General features: G+C 46.6%; 2 protein-coding genes across 2 annotated transcripts; both read right to left on the reverse strand.

The window, feature by feature from the left end:
- Positions 1-2,654: 2,654 nt before the first annotated feature.
- Positions 2,655-4,123, reverse strand: LOC109738668 (purine permease 3-like). The gene has a single exon (XM_020297761.4). It carries the CDS (start codon positions 4,044-4,046, stop codon positions 2,862-2,864), a length of 1,185 nt encoding a protein of 394 aa, XP_020153350.1. The 5' UTR covers positions 4,047-4,123; the 3' UTR covers positions 2,655-2,861.
- Positions 4,124-11,063: 6,940 nt separating this feature from the next.
- LOC109738675 (purine permease 3-like) lies at positions 11,064-12,579 on the reverse strand. The gene has a single exon (XM_020297769.4). The coding sequence runs from the start codon at positions 12,341-12,343 to the stop codon at positions 11,177-11,179; it is 1,167 nt and encodes a 388-aa protein (XP_020153358.1). The 5' UTR covers positions 12,344-12,579; the 3' UTR covers positions 11,064-11,176.
- Positions 12,580-16,924: the final 4,345 nt, after the last annotated feature.

Here is a 16,924-nt window from a genome sequence, read left to right on the forward strand (position 1 = left end):
CCCTCAAACGCCTGCGGACGCGTCCGAGCACGTCCGCGGGAAGTGACCAGGCATAACTTAAATTTCACTTGTTGTATCCGAATATCTCATACTAGATTCTTATATCCTTATAAAGACATGCAAAAGGAAATAGAACCTACGTACTACGTCAATCCTATCTACTCCCCGTCGGAGATCACGACGGTCTCCGTGCCCGGCTCCGGCAGCATGGGCGGCAGCTGCAGCTCCGGCTGCTCCGCTCCAGTCTCCTCCGCCTCTATCTCTGCGTTGAGCTCGGCAAAGAGCGTGTCGGACTCCGCCTGCTCCCGCCGGAGAAACGCCCGGTTGGCCTCCACATAGGCCTCATTCTGGATGGACTCCAGGATGACTTGTTACTCGGCCATCTCATCGGACTGGACGACGGCGAACTCCGCCTTCGCCTGCTCCATGTTGAAGGCCGACACCTGCTGGTCCGGCTCCTCCGCCACCTCTAGCTCCATCGGAGCCATCTCCTCCTCCTCCTCCTCTTTCCCCGGCTGCTCCTCCTTCTTTTCCGGCTCCAGCGAGTCCGAAGGCAGCCCGACAGTGATGCGGGCGGCGCGCGCGGCTTCCTTCGCCCGGATCTGCTGCTGGATCTCGTAGCGGCGCTCCGACGTCAGTATGGCATAGTAGGCGATCTTGCTCCGACCGGAGCGTGGGCAGAGCGCCAGAGCGGGAGAGGGAGGAGGTGGATGGGTTCGGACTGGCGGCGCGGAGAGGGGGGGTGGGGATGGGTTAGGGTTGCGAGACGCCGGCCGACTTAAATAGCCGGATTCATCTTGGGCGGCGAGCCGGAGCGGCGCCACGCGGCGTTCACACCGCAGCGACAGACGTGGCATCCGTCGGACTGCTGGGTTTCCGGACGTTCCCGTGTGGGGCCGGACCATCAGGCCGACGTGGCGGGCGTGCCCAGACGCCCCATATCCATCCCATATTTGGGCTCGATATGGGGGGTGCCGGTCAACCCGAACGTTTGAGGGCCGTTTGACGGATCCGTATGGGTCAAAAATCGTGACCGGGCAGTGACTGGGCGGCCCCGGCCGACCGTATGAGGCGGGTTTAAGAGGTCTGATTGTAGATGTTGTAATTGGTTGATGGATTTCTGCATCGTGTATGAACAGAATATACTGTGCATGTTATAGTATTTGGAATTGAATGAAACCACTGGGGCGGCTAGAGCTTTAGCGTGTAGTGCGATCGTGCAATGCTGCATGCGACTATGTGAGCCATGATGTCCTAATGCTGAATTTTGTTTGAGCTATTTTATCCTTACAAGGCATTTGTTTGGTGTTGCAGGTTGCTAAAGAGATCAATTCAGAGGCCATGTCCCAAAATGATCCCATCTTTCAGCTAGTACGTGAATAATGATAGACCAAACACCTACCCATCCTTATTATGTTTATGACAACTATCACTAATATGTTTATGACATATCTTTTTTTTTTTGCGGGGTTATGACATATCAATCAGTCATACCTCATGTGCCCATTTCTTCAAACACGATTGGCGATCCTTTACAATTCTTTGCACGCTACTAGTTGCCTAACCATCCTTGTATAAAAGTGGCAATACACTGGTTTTGGCCTTATGTTAGCTAGTTGGGCGACTTGTGTTCTACAGAAGACAAAAGCACATATCTAGTATATTCATTTTACCGCTTTCCTAGAACTGGTACAGAACCAATAATGGGATCCGACGTATGGTATGCTTATGTTAGAAACATGGAATTTCTCTTGTAGTTGTAGTATTATTTACTTCCTCCGTCCCATAATATAAGATATTATTACATAACGGTTGTAATAACAACTTATATTATGAGATAACGGAAGTATCTCTAATTTATATATTGTGGATGTTTTTCAGTAAATGACTCTGACAGATGCTCACGAAGGGTTAAAGAACAGCATGAGGAGAATAAACAACAAAATCGTACAGAATGGCTCGAACCATCTTGTTCATATAGTTCTCTTCGCTGTTGGCTGTTTATTTTCTGGTATATCTCGCCTCCAAATTCCCTCTTTAACAATAACATGCACCAATTTGTTGTGTCTGTATTCCCCACAGCTGTGCCCGTGGCTATGAAAAACTGAACGGAGTCAAATTTATACTCACCAGGCGTTGTCTTCAGCACTGTAAGTCGGTATATGTTACAGTATGACAGTACTATGTCATCAGTTGTTGATAGATTAATGATACGTAGTTGATGGAATGGGTTTGTTCTTCTGTATCTTGTAAGAGAATCTTGGGGAAGACTAGTATAGGGTCTCACATTAGGTGGTGAGATTAATGAAATCAACCACAAAAATTCATATTTACACATTCCGAAAAATTCTGAAATTATTTGACAACATATCTGCGCGTGTGGGAGTGGAACTCACATTAGGTTACAATTCAGAAATGTTCAGTTCTTGCCCATGAGTACAGTACAATATCGGCACTGCTGCTTTTCAAATGTGGGAGTGGAACTCTTCTGCTGACCGCTGTCTCTCTGAACAGGATAGCAGAAGTTCTGCTGATTTCTTGACATGGTGGAAAAGCTGAGCACACTAGACATCGAACTTGAAGTCTGGTTATCATCTTGATCGAAGAGTAAACAGTAATGTTATGTTGACATCTATATTATCTCAGTGAAAGAATGAAGCAGCAATACTTGTCCATTAGATTTCAGAAACCGACCCAAGGAAGTGAAAACTGAATAGTACTAGCACTTAATTTGTCTGTGCTACCTAATATGAAACACAATATCGTACACAATGTATGAAAGGCAAAAAGAAAATTCACTATACACCAGTATATCAGCCACACTACATGCACAGTCGCACACAAAACTTGTCTGTCTGTCTTCAAGGGGCAGCCAGCTCCAGGTCTCCGGTTTCGCTCCCCACCTGCTGCTGCTGCTGCTGCTGCAGCTCGCTCTTCTGCGCCTCCAGCTTCTTCTGCTGGACCTTCTCGCCGTACATGTAGGAGGCGAAGCCCCAGAGGGAGAGCACCAGCGCGATGCCCTTTGGCCCGTCGAACTTCTCGTGGAGGAACATGACGGCGAGGATCTGGGAAAGCGGCAGGAGGACGGCGATCATGATGCCGGCGAGGAGCGAGGAGGCGCAGGTGATGAGCCCCATGATGCCCAGGTTGAGAAGCTGCCATGACACGGCGTCCCACACGAGCACCAGGTAGTAGTTGGTCTTGCCGAGCCCGAACGCCGCCGCCTCGCTCCGCAGCGCCCCGAAGTCGCTCTTGATGGCCATTCCGAGCAAGCACACGATCGTGCCGGCGGCGCCCATCACGGCCTGCATCTGCATCACCGTGGAGTAGGGAGGCGGCGTCCTCGCGGCGGGTCCCGTCCGGCGCCCGTATCGCTCCATGGCGACCTCAACGAGCGGCAGCACGAGCCCGGCGAGCGCCGCCGCAGCGATGCCCTCGCAGAACCCGGTCCAGTACGCCTTGGATGTCACGCCCGCTGGCTTCCCTGCTCCTGGCCCGACACCGAGCACCGCCGGGCCGATGATGAGCAGCAAGACGGCGTTGGCCGAGAAGGGTGTGAAGCGGAGCCCGACGAAGAGGAACGCGAACACGGCGGTGAAGGCGAGCTGCGTCGCCAGCAGCAGCGACGACGTGGACAGCGGCAGCGCCTGCGACCCCATCGCGTACACGTAGCACGACACGGCGTAGAACCCGCCGAGCACGGCGGCCGCGACGACGAGGCGAGGCGGGAGGAGGAGGTTGGCGATGCCATGGCGGCGACCGCGGAAGAGGGAGACACACAGGGGTGGGAGGAGGAGCGGCCAGCCTGAGATCTGGAGCAGCGCGGAGAGCCACAGGCGTTGGCCGCCGTGGACGAAGTAGACCCGCAGCAGGAGCGGCCCGCCGGCGCCGATCAGGACGAGGCAGGCGCTGAATATGACCAGAGGCGACGGCCGGTAGCGAGCCGGCGAAGCTGTCGAGGCGGCTGTGGCGCGGGGCGGCGAGGCGGTTGGCGTCTTCGCTGCTTCTTGCATGGCCGAACTGGCACTAGCAGTTAAGGTTGCCATGACGTGTCCTAGCTAGAAGTACTTGTATTGCTACTTTGGCTTACGAGTTTGGTTTGGACTGGCTCCTGTTTGTTTGATGCTCAAGATGGGATGAGCTTGTGTGTTAGATGACAGGCTTGTGGGGGTTTATATAGGAGCAGGAAGATGTTAACAATGAGTTCGACCCCAGAGAAAAAAACTAATTAACTACGTACACAATTTAGTTAGTAAGTCAGTCAACATAAAGGAAGGAGGAGAGAAGTACACACGTAACAGTTAACAATGAGCTCTTCAGTCTATATGTTATGTTCTCAATTCAAGATACATTTGTCCCGGAGCGCTGCCAATAATGGCAGTGGTATGTACTACTCCACCTGCATTCATCTTGATATTTTTCGTGCATGTTTAATATTCATTTGTTTGATAATGGCGCAAGAGTTAGGCTATTTTCTTGGAGAAGAAGACTATGTGGCATGAAGCTTTGAGGGCTGAGGCCGAGTCCTCGACAAGGGTTTGCCGGGCTTGCGAGGGGGGTTGGGGGGGGGGGGGGGGGGGCGAAGGCAAAGGGGAGAAATATTCAACACCGTTTTTCTTGTTTTCGGCCAGATGATAAGGAGTATGTCCATTTTCGTGATTGAATTGAATTGCCAAAATAAATATAAAAGAAGAAGGCGACGCGACACGAGGCTCAGAGGCCGAGCCCGAGACGAGGGCTCGCCGTGACCTCCTCCGAGACAAATGGCGCGGAAGCAACGAGGGAGACGAAGGGGAGAGATGGATGACACCATTTTCTTGTTCCAAGAAACTGATAAATAGTCCGTCCCATTTTCGCGATTGAATTGAATTAGCAGAAATGCATAAAAGCGTTAATCTCCTCCATGCGCCCCACATGATCTTTCACTAGGAGCATGCTACTGCAATCTTCATCGGGATCACATGTAAACAAAGCCAAGTGTTCTGTTTAAAGCACAGATCATTCCTGCATCTCCAGATAGCCCAAAGAGTAGTGGCATGAACAAGGTTATTGGCTTGGTTCTTTTTGTTGCTAACCCACCATCTAGCCATGCATTCATAAGTGACATGTTCAATGCTAGTAAGAGAGCTGATAATTTTCCAAACTTCAATAACAATCACATAGTCAAAAAACATGCGCATGATTCTGCTTCACAATAGAAAAGACAAGGGACATCTAAATGCTATCTTTTGAAAACCTTATCCCTAGTAAGCAGTTTGTCATGAGAAACAAACCATAAAAATGTACGAATTTTAGGAGGAACAATCAATTGCCAAATAGCAGGAACATAAACAGGAACAATCCGCCTAAAATTGGCAAGAGCATACATGTATCTAACAGAGTAAAGTCCATTAGATTCCAACTTCCAAATGATAGGATCATCCCCATTCATTTAAATGCAAGGATTAAGCAATACTCACTAAATCAAACCAAAGGAGCAGCAACCTGTTATCCACACATCTCCTAAAGGTTATCTTTAAATTGCAACCAATCCAAGTATCAGATATAAATATATTTTGCTCATTGGCAATAATATGCAGCTCTCAAAACTGAATAGCTAAACAATCATCTGATGTTCTTGTATGTCACGACTCACGACCGAGCAAGGGATGACACTTGCTTCATACATTGACCAGGGCGGAGCTGCAACTTGCATGCATGTGAGCGAAACGGTCAACGTTTCATGAGCCTGAACTCGTGCTGCGTTTAATTTAACCATTCTCTCATTTTAATCAAATTTGACCATCTGGCTCGTGCCAAGTTTAATGCTGTCTTTTTAAATCAAATTTGACCATTTTCACAAGCACTGCGCTTCCGCGTGCATAGTAATCAACCGCCACTTCTAAATACCAACAGCTGACGTGTATCAACGGTCTAGTCCACGTCGGCACCGGTAAAATACTAAGCCTGCCTAGCTACAACAAAAGCTTCTCTAATACATACTCCACACATGCATGTACGTAGACGTGATGATTGTTTACCGGGAAGAAAACAAAGGAGAAGCGCCTGCGCAGAAAGTGCAGCTTAATTAGGGCTGCATGTGTTTGGTAATTGGTCCGCGCATGGCCGCCGCCGGGACTGAGTAATTAGAACGCATGTGCCTTGTTGCCCGCAACTTGGCAACTTCATTTCTGTATCTTGAAAGATTTTGGCAGTACTAGCTTCTTTTAATCTGTTCCGTAATCTACTTGCTGATATTTACGTAGGCATTCTTGCGAGGATCTAAATTGCTAATTGTAGATCCCGGTGAACAGTACCGTAACATGCCCCCCTCTCTAGACCGGCCAACATAAGCAGTGCATGGCTACAACACTTCACTCATTTTGCTACATTTTTCAGAACACTTATTTCAGTCAATTCAAAAAACAATTTCACCATTTCAAAAACTTAGAGCCTAATTGGTTTGATGCCAATAATTGGCATGCCAATTGTTGGCAAGTCTAAAAATTTGGCTCTCAATTGGTTGGCTACCAATTGGTTCTTGCCCACCTCTCAAAAAGTTGCCAATTTTTGGCAACTTTTGGTTTTGCCAAATGTTGGCTCGCCAAATATTGGCAATGCCAAACTTTGGCAGCAAACCAATTAGTTACTGTCATATCATTTGAAAAACACATTTCCCTCATTTCAAAACATTGATTTTATTCATTTCAAAAACTGATTTCACTTGATTGAAAAAATATGTTTCACTCATTTCAAAAAAAATATTTCACCCATTTCAGAAAACAGATTTCTACCTTCGATCTGGACTGTCCATTCTAAATCCAACGGGCATGTCAATAGATCTCGGTCGTTGTAGCTCCGCTATAGCTAACTTTTTCGAGGCCTAAATGCATAGCTATAGTACTTGGTAACAATATCCTAGCTACTAGTCACAATAGCATAGCTTGCCATCAGTTATAACCAAAATTATTACCTTGTAAGTGTACATGTAACAAAAACAATTTTTGATCAATTGTACACGTAATTTATAATCGTGTGCTGGACGTTTTATCTTGAAGCTTTGACCTGGTAACGACAGCTTCACGACGACTCCTATGAACACCGATGATGTTGCAACCCAGCAAGCAAATAAATCATCTATCAATAAGTTCATTAGTTAATTGTTGGATTTTCTTTAGCAATGTGGATTTTTGGAACCTGCACATGTACCCGGTTTAGCAAAACAAAATTTGAAAAAGCAAATATTTTGGAAACTTTTTTGCAACATCTGGTGCATTACTCATGTGTAAAGTTTTGAGACAAAATGACTTCCGTGATATTGCTGGCAAAAAAGACATAATTGCTACTACAAAATGTGTGAATAGTAAGCTTAATATAGTATCTATTTTTAATCATTCGAAATGAGTGGTGAGCTACCTCCAAAACAAGAACAATAGTATCTTTTTTTTATTCGCCCAAAAGACCACAAAGGTCATTTCATTGCGAAACTTTACATCTGAGTAATAAACTAGAAAATGCTTGTTGCAAAAGAGTTTCAAAACTATTTGACCTTTTTTTTACTTTTTTTTTGCAATTCAGGTACACGTGCACCCATGTTCACCTTAGTATTTTTTTTGTTTCTTTAGTCCTTAGTTAGCCGTGTTTTTTGTTCCACTTTTATTCTCTTGCTTTATAAATAAATATCTTCCACGATACCTCGCTATAGCTATAGCTTAGACCTCACCGGTGAACCAACATATGGTTGAATTGTTAGGAGGACAGTTGTATCCATAGCCAACCAGGGTTCAAGTTGTAGACTTGACACTGGTGCTTGTATTTTTTCTGAATTTATTGCAGGATTCCCAGCAGGTTCATTCAGTGGAAGGAAACGTACTCATCGACTACGAGGCACCAGTGATGACTTCGTCATTCTCAAGATGCGATGCTGGCTCAGTCTCTCGGAGTTGCTCATAGGGGTATCGTGTGCGTGTGTGCATTCATAGGAATGAGTGTATGCTCGTATATGTGAGTGACTTTGATTGTATTGTGTTAAAAAAAGCTCATACCTCATCATGAAGCTGCGAAAAAACACGATTAAATCCTTGCATTCTTGTTTACTTTTGTGGGAGTGTATGTTGATATTTTGTTGATTAAGTTGCACTTTGAGCTAATTGTACTTTGTTCCCTGGGTCACCCAGTGGGTTTAAACTAAGCAGATGCTAATTGTACTTTGTTTCCTGGGTCACCCGGTGGGTTTAAACTAAGCAGGTCACCAATGCATGCAGAGTCACAAATTGCCTATAATAAATTTGTATAAGTCGGTCACCCTTGTGGATAGGCACATATCAAAATTATCATTGCCATCTCATGAGACTTGTGCTCTTCAACATGAACTCAACGTGTTAATAAAATACTGATCCAGACACTGCAAGTCTGCCGGCTCTTACCATACAAGGTTCTGGTCGTTCGTCGTTGAGAAGGTCTGCACGTGAGAAGTTGGTAGCAGTAGGTTCAGATAACAATCGATAGCAGGAGTGAATTTTTTGTTTCACTCTCCAGCCTATGTGCATTCTGTTGGATTCTCAATGATCCAAGGGACTAAAACACATCACCTACCACAAGAAAATCGACTCGGTCAATTAGTCCATCGACCAATACTATCTCTATCCGGTTCATCAATGTTGAAGGTGGTTAGGCCCTCAAGATCAAGAAGTATTTTGCCTTGGAGTCTGGAGGGTGTTGGTACACTTATTTCATACCAGCAAAAAGCTACGTAGAAAGGGAAGTGCACAAGGAGATGTTAGTTTTTCAAGATTGTTTTTCTTTGCAGCCGAGCTGTTCCTCGTATGAAATGTAGAAGCAGATGTAGCCACGCATGATTGATTGGTTCAAACTGCAAGGATCAATGATGAAGCGAAGACCACATATAATAAGGACATAAGTACCGAGAGGCCCGATGTAAACCATTCTTCAGAAAAGGTAGATCTTTTCTGGAGATTTCTCCGGACATTTTGACATGTGTAAGTACTATATACCAATTGCTTAGATAAACTAATTAGAACTTTGACAGAAATTGCCAAGTCAATAAGGTGTGTATGCTACTGGCCCAGTCATACTCCTACGGAAAACTGAAATTTTGTTGTTGTACCTACACTTGCTTGGGTCAGTTTGTGAATTATAATGGATAAGTGTTGCTGCTTCATTCTTTTCACTAGTACAATATGTCAACATAGCAAGACACATATCAAACTTCAAGGTCAATGTCGAGAGTGATTTTTCTACCATGCACGGGATACATCGCGCATGCACCCCCGTTTGTTATTACTTTGAGATTCATGCTAGTACGTTATTTGACAGCATGCAATTTTTGTCTTGTTACAAAGTGTTACATAATGTTTCATTAAGTTTTTGTCTTGTTTCAAAGTGTACCATAATGTATAAATGTGTACCAACAAATAAGAATGGACTTGTTTCCTATCGAATTTATTGGTAGACAAAGGTATACAGAAAAACATTATGCTACACTTTGGAACAAGAAAAAACTCTAATGTAATACCCTGAAGCAAAACAAAATTTGCTGAAAAACATGGCATGAATCTCAAAACAATGGTGGAATGTGGATCCATTCACCATTACTTGGTAGAATATCATTCTCTTGTGTCCAAGAGCCTTTCGTACTTCACTTTGGAAATCTGTGTTTTCTTCTTCTTAACAATTGATACATGATTTTTTGGAGGCTTTCTAACATCTAATATAACCTTTACTCTATAAAAGTTACCAACAAAATCACCGAAACCCTGTTCCTCTGCATAAAACTCGCCGACCTTTCCAACAAGAAGCTTCATCAGAGGGCCAAACCCATCCGTCAGATCATGGAATCATATCCATATTTTGAAGGGACAATTATATTTGTGCCCTTAATTGGAACCCACTACTCAAATTTGCCCCTAATTCTGAAGTGTGCTCAAATTTACCCCTCTTCCGTTAAGTACGGTTATAGAAATGCCCTTTCGTACATTTTCCGTCTAGTGAAAGTCCCTTGCGCGTATAGAAAAATGTAACGGTCAAAGGCCTTTGACCGGACGGAAAATGTACGGAAGGGCATTTGTATAACCACACTTAACGAAAGAGGAGCAAATTTGAGCACGCTTCAAAATTAGGGGTAAATGTGAGTAGGTTATTCGAGTTAGGGGCTGAAATGTAATTGACCCTATTTTGAAAGTGTTGAGGTCAATCTTTGATGGTTTGGTGAATCCTTCATATGGAGCTAGCAAAACTAATCGCCCTCGGAAAGTCAAGCCCCCCCATCCATCACCTTGTCGCAATCTCCAAGGCATGAAAGGTGCAGAGTATAAAGATTATTGCCCAAAGATCAAAATTTGACAGTCTGGGCTAAATCCCATGCGCTTCTCATATTCTAGTAAAACCAGAAATCACCATACTCAGGGTTTGTATCCACTTTGTTGATCACCCGCCACCGAGCCTCCATAGTTTCTGCTAGTGTCACATCCTCATAGACCAGGTCATCTATCGTCTCTCCTTCGTCAATGCCCAATCCGTTCATCAGATCCTCAAGTTCCTTGTCCTTGCGAACAACTGAAGCCGATGATGTGGCCACCATCGCCGAACTCGTTCATCGCGCCGGGGAAGTTTTTTTTACGCGTCAATGGCAGGCTTACGCGGGCCTGAACCATATATTCGAACCAAAGTTACCATTACAAGAGAGAGAATAGATATACAGGGGGCGGCGGGGAAGTTTCACAACCTAAAACCCTACTGTCGCCTTCACACCAAGGCCAAGAAGCAATTCAAGGTTGCCCCTGGATCAGCCCGAACGCGAGATCGGAGGGGAGAGGAAGGAGAACGACGGGAAGGACTCAACGGCGACCCAGATCAGGATGGCATATTCACATCTTCCACTTCCGAGAAGTGAACATTTCTAAATAGGCATTTTATACAAAAAGAATATTTTTAAATACACTTTATTAACTCAACAGTACCACTTGATTTCTTTGTGCTACCTAGCTACTCCCTCCGTTCCAAAATAGATGACTCAAATTTGTACCAACTTTAGTATAAAGTTGGTACAAATTTGAGTCATCTATTTTGGAACGGAGGGAGTAGAACAGAATGAAATAATGTCGTACGAAATGTATGTCTCTATACTATATAGTTTGTACTTTTGAATGGCAAAAACAATAATTCTACACCAATAATATCAAGGGGCAGCCAGCTCGAGGTCTCCGGTTTTCCTCGCCACCTGCTGCTGCAGCAGCTCGCTCTTCTGCGCCTCCACCTTCTTCTGCTGGACCTTCTCGCCGTACATGTAGGAGGCGAAGCCCCATAAGGACAGCACGAGCGCGATCCCCTTTGGTCCGTCGAACTTCTCGTGGAGGAAGAGGACAGCGAGGATCTCAGAGAGCGGCAGGAGGACGGCGATCATGATGCCGGCGAGGAGCGAAGAGGCGCAAGTGATGAGCCCCATGATGCCCAGGTTGAGCAGTTGCCACGACACGGCGTCCCACACGAGCACCAGGTAGTAGTTGGTCTCGCCGAGCCCGAACGTCGCCGCCTCGCTCCGCAGCGCCCCGAAGTCGCTCTTGATGGCCATGCCGAGCAGGCACACCATCGTGCCGGCGGCGCCCATCACGGCCTGCATCTGCATCACCGTGGAGTAGGGAGGCGGCGTCCTCGCGGCGGGTCCCGTCCGGCGCCCGTATCGCTCCATGGCGACCTCAACGAGCGGCAGTACGAGCCCGGCGAGCGCCGCCGCAGCGATGCCCTCGCAGAACCCGGTCCAGTACGTCTTGGATGGCTCGCCAGCCGGCTTCCCAGACCCCGGCCCGACACCGAGCACTGCCGGGCCGATGATGAGCAGCATGACGGCGTTGGCGGAGAAGGGCGTGAAGCGAAGCCCAACGAAGAGGAACGCGAACACCGCCGTGAAGGCGAGCTGTGTCGCCAGCAGCAGCGACGACGTGGACAGCGGCAGCGCCTGCGACCCCATCGCGTACACGAAACACGACACGGCGTACAAACTGCCTAGCACGGCGGCCGCGCCGACCAGGCGAAGCGGGAGGAGGAGGTTGGCGATGCCATGGCGGCGGCCGCGGAAGAGAGAGACGCACAGGGGCGGGAGGAGGAGCGGCCAGCCGGAGATCTGGAGCAGCGCGGAAAGCCACAGGCGTTGCCCGCCGTGGACAAAGTAGACCCGCAGTAGGAGCGGCCCGCCGGCGCCGATCAGGACGAGGCAGGCGCTGAATATGACCAGCAGCGAAGGCCGGTAGCGAGCCGGCGAGGCCGTTGGGGCGGCCATGGCACGGGGCGGCGAGGCGCTTGGCGTCTTTGCCGCTTCTTGCATGGCACTAGCAGTTATGGTTGCCATGAAGCTCTGCTGGGAATATGCGTGTTCTGCTACTTTCGCTCACGAATTTTGTTTGGAGGCTCCTGTTTGTTGGATGCCCGAAATGGTGATGAGCTTGTGAGTAACATGACAGGGTCGTAGAGTTCATATAGGAGACCTAATCAGGAGAAAAATAGTAAGTAGGTGGGTCAAACCTAAAGGAAGGAGGAGAGAAGTACACACGTAGCAGTTAACAATGAGCTCTCCGGTCTATATCTTCTGAACTCATGATATATTTGTCCGGAAGCGCTGCTAATGATGGCAGTGTATGTACTGTACTCCATATCTTGCGTTCAGCTAGAGTAAATATTTTTCGTGCGGTGTTTGCTATTTGTAAGGTATAGCCGAATTTCTCAAACCCGCCATATACGCTTGGTCACGATTTTTGACCTAGACGGGCCCATCAAACGGCCGGAGTGACCGGCACCCCCCATATCCAGCCCAGGCACGTCCACCATGTCATACCCGACAACCCGACCCCACCTAAAAAGTATCTCGCGAAACACCAAGACTTCATAATAACCATCATATGGAGCACATGAAAAAAAAAACAGCTCCAGCAGAGCCCCGTATGAGTCACTATCCCGTGCATTACGTAGAGTCCTCCATATCTGGCCTCCGAGCCTTCATATTTAACGTCCGTGTGCCAACTTATGAAACCGTGTGGCATGAAAATAAATTCACATGGTCCCTCATCTCATGGTGGAGATGGAAGAGAGGTCGAGGAAAAAAACGTCCCTTTAGCGAGTGGGCCCCATGGGGCAGATGAAATTTGGAGGCTAGAATATATAGCGATTCTGAGTGCATATTTTTTTAGCCTGCCATCACTATAGCGATTTTGACGATCGTTTTTTTTTGGCTACTCTGCTAGAATTGCTCTTAGTCACCTAAAAATTGCAAGGACGAGTCGAGTTCCTGGGAGAAGAAGTTACGCGGCATGGAGTTCCGAGGTTGAAGGGGGAAGATGGAGGAGGACACATTTTGTTTTTGTTTTCATGCACCTAATAAATTCCCTGTCCTATTTTGGTGATTGAATTGACTCGGTATAAAAACATAAAAGCAATACTATTTGACATATAATAGTTTCCTGTTTTCAGCTTCAGTCATTACATGGTACATGTCTCTTATGTACTTATGAATTCCCCTGAAACTGTTCAAAATCCTGCATGAATTAATCTGAACAAATTTATTGTTGTCCAAAAGAATCAATTGATACTTGACCAGGGAGTAGGTTTTGTGTCATGGGCACGGCTCACGACCGAGTAAGGATGACTCTTGTTTCATTGACCAGGGCACGCAGGAGCAACTTGCATGCATGTGAGCAAAACGGTCAGCTTAGACTTGTGCGGCGTATTATTTAACCATTTTCCAGTAAGCATTCCGTTTCCGCGTCCATATATATAACCAACCACCACGTATCATCGGTCTATTCCACGTCGGCTCCACTAAATTACTAAGCCTAGCCTAGCTACAACAAAAGTTTCTCTAATACATACCCCTTTTTTTGAATTAAAAAAAACGAACGAGAAGCGGCAGGACCGAGTCATTGGAACGCATGTGACTTGTTGTCTTGAAGGATTTGGTACCTTCATTTTATTTGTTCAGTCACTAATCTACTCCTCTTTGCATGTTGGCATCCTGTAATTTATTTAGTTCGGATCCATATTTTGTGTAAGTTGGGGTCTATCAAATTGCATATATTTTTTGTTCAACCTTGTGCCTAAGCAGAGATTGAAATTGTCATTTTGCTATCTCGACGTGCGTTTGACAGTCAAGTACTCCCTCGATAACTTAATATAAGATTTTTTTTTACACTATGCAAGGTATTTGGGATCCGTAGTTGACGATGGTAAAATTGATGACCGCATGGGTGCCGTACGCGAAATTGGTAGCAATAAGTTCAGAAAACAAACAGTACATTATTGACGTTCTTTCACTTTCAAGTCTGCGCGTGTTCCGTTCCATTCTCAATTATCAAAGCGCTGAAAACACATTCACCTACTACGAGAAAATTGACTCGGTCCATTAGAGCAACTCTAGCAGACCCCGTATCCTCCCGACTCGCAAAACGTTTTTGCAGTTCACGAAAAAACGTCTTTGCGGGCCGGCGCGGACGGCCGTAGTTGCAGACCCCGCATAATGGACCCTAAAAAAAGATATTCCCAGAATATGCTTTTTTACGGGTTGGGTTGCGGCGTCTGATCTGGCGCAGCTTCTCCCGGCCCGCAGAACTTAAATTTGCAACTTAACTTGATCTAGCATATTGCATTGCTTTGCTTTATTAACAACATTGGATACAAAAGGCATCACCAAATCTTTGCTAGAATAGCAAGATCAAAGAAAACAAGAACTACAAGTATGCATTTTAGAAGATTTCCAACTTCCATAACTGCTCCCATTAGTTGGACTAACATCTTCTCCATGCATTCGTTGTTGATCTGTGGATTCTTGATTTTGCATTCTTCTTTCTTCATCTTTGGTTCGGAAGAAGTAGATGTTGCTTTCCCTCTAGTTGCACATGCAGCCGCATCATTGCCTTCGATTGTACTAAGGAGTGCACTAACATCTATTAAATTTCTTTCTATCAACAAATCAATGTATTGCCCTTCCCAAAACCAAAATGAGCATCCATCGTCCTACACAAAAGAATGAGCAAGCTCGAAGTGAGCCAGCGCAATCGTCCTACACTTTCCGCGTGCAGTCGTCGCACTCTATGAGCGGCATCGGCAAGCCACAAAGACGCTGCGCGAGCGCCGAGCCCGGCGGACGGCCAGACGAGTCCCTGCCCGCAAACCTTCGGCGACGGCGGGCGGACGAACTCGTACCTGCATGCGGCGATGCGCCCTTGCCTGGGCTGCGGGAGAGGCTCCCCGACCACTCCATCGCTTGGGGCAGCAACCGGCGGCCGGAAAAAGCCAAATCCGGCGGCCCGCGATGAAGTGTCGCAGATCTGCAAATCCGGCGGCCTGCCGACGCAGGGGGGAGGCCTCGTGCGCGTGGCGGCCTTCCGGCATGCTCCTGCCGGCTGTGGTCGCCTGAATCTTGGGCGGCGGCCGGCGGCGGCGCGAGGGGGGAGAGGAGAGGTGGTTGGTGTGAGAAAGCGCGGGATGAAATGTTCCCCCACCAACCACTTCCGCTTATATGCAGGGCACCGCAGCCGCGAGGGGAAAACCCGCGTTTTTCCGGGTTGGGCTCGGGATTTTGCCGCGCCCTCTAAAATTTTTTGCGGGCCGGGACGGGATGCGGGGTCTGCTAGAGTTGCTCTTGCTCCATCGACACAACATTCTCTCTCTCTCTCTCTCTCTCTCTCTCATCGATGGTGCTGGTGGTTAGGACCCGCAAGATCTTATCATCCGATCGAGGAAGTCTTCTCCGTTGTAGTTTAGGAGGGTTGGTACCCTTAATTCGTAGTAGTAGGAAAAGGCCAAAAAGGGAATGTTGATTAGTTTCCCATGGATTGCTTTGCTTAGCAGCCGAGTTGTTCGTAGTAGGAAATGTAGCAGCAGATACAGTGGCGCATGATTGATTGGCTAGATATTCAAACTTCAATGATCAACGATGAAGCGAATCCACCTATAACATGGACAAAAATCTAGAGAGGCCGTCGTAAGCCATTCTTCAGAAAAGATATCTCTTTTGTGGAAATCTCTCATGGTATTTTGACATGTGTAAGTTCACCCTAATAGTCCATGACCAACCACCACTTCTCAATACCAACAGCTGACGTGTATCGTCGGTATAGTCCACGTCGGCACGGGTAAAAATACTAAGCCTAGCCTAGCTACAACAAAATATTCTCTAATACTCTGCATACTCAGCACATGCATGTACCTAGACGTGGTGATTGTTTAGCAGGAAGAAAACAAAGGAGAGGCGCCTCCGGAGAAAGTGCAGCTTTGAGCTGCATGTTTGGCCCTTGTTCTGCATAGCCACCGCCGGGACAGAGTAATTAGGACGCATGTGCCTTGTTATCCCCAATTTGGCAACATCATATTTCTTTATCTTGGAAGATTCTCGTACTAGCTTATTTTAATTTGTTCGGCAATCTAATTTCTAAGACATGTATGTATGTATGTATGTATGTATGTAGGCATTCATGCAAATGCAATGGTTTAAATTGCTAGCTATGGCTGTGCTATAGTTAACTTTTTGGGAGCATAAAAACTAAGCTATGGTATTTTGTACCGATGTCATAGGCCGCTATAGCATGGCTTGCATCACTTTAAGCCAAATCTGGTACTACCTCCGATCCAAAATAAGTGTCGCCGTTTTGAACTAAACGGCGACACTTATTTTGGATCGGAGGTAGTACTTTGTAAGTGTATCTGTACCATAAACAGTATGTAATCAATTATACACGAAATTTTATTCCATAACGACAATGAAAATTAAACCTAACAAGTTAGCATCCAATCTTTTGTTCACCGATTTTTATCCTGAATTTTTGGCCAGCTGACGATTACGTCCCGACTACTCCTATCAACTCTCATGATGTTGCAACCTGGCAAAAAAATAAATCATCCATCCCTAGTTAATTAGTTAATTGTTGGATTATTTGTTTTT

Source organism: Aegilops tauschii, chromosome 4 (genome assembly GCF_002575655.3).
Source record: "Aegilops tauschii subsp. strangulata cultivar AL8/78 chromosome 4, Aet v6.0, whole genome shotgun sequence".
NCBI lineage: Eukaryota > Viridiplantae > Streptophyta > Magnoliopsida > Poales > Poaceae > Aegilops > Aegilops tauschii.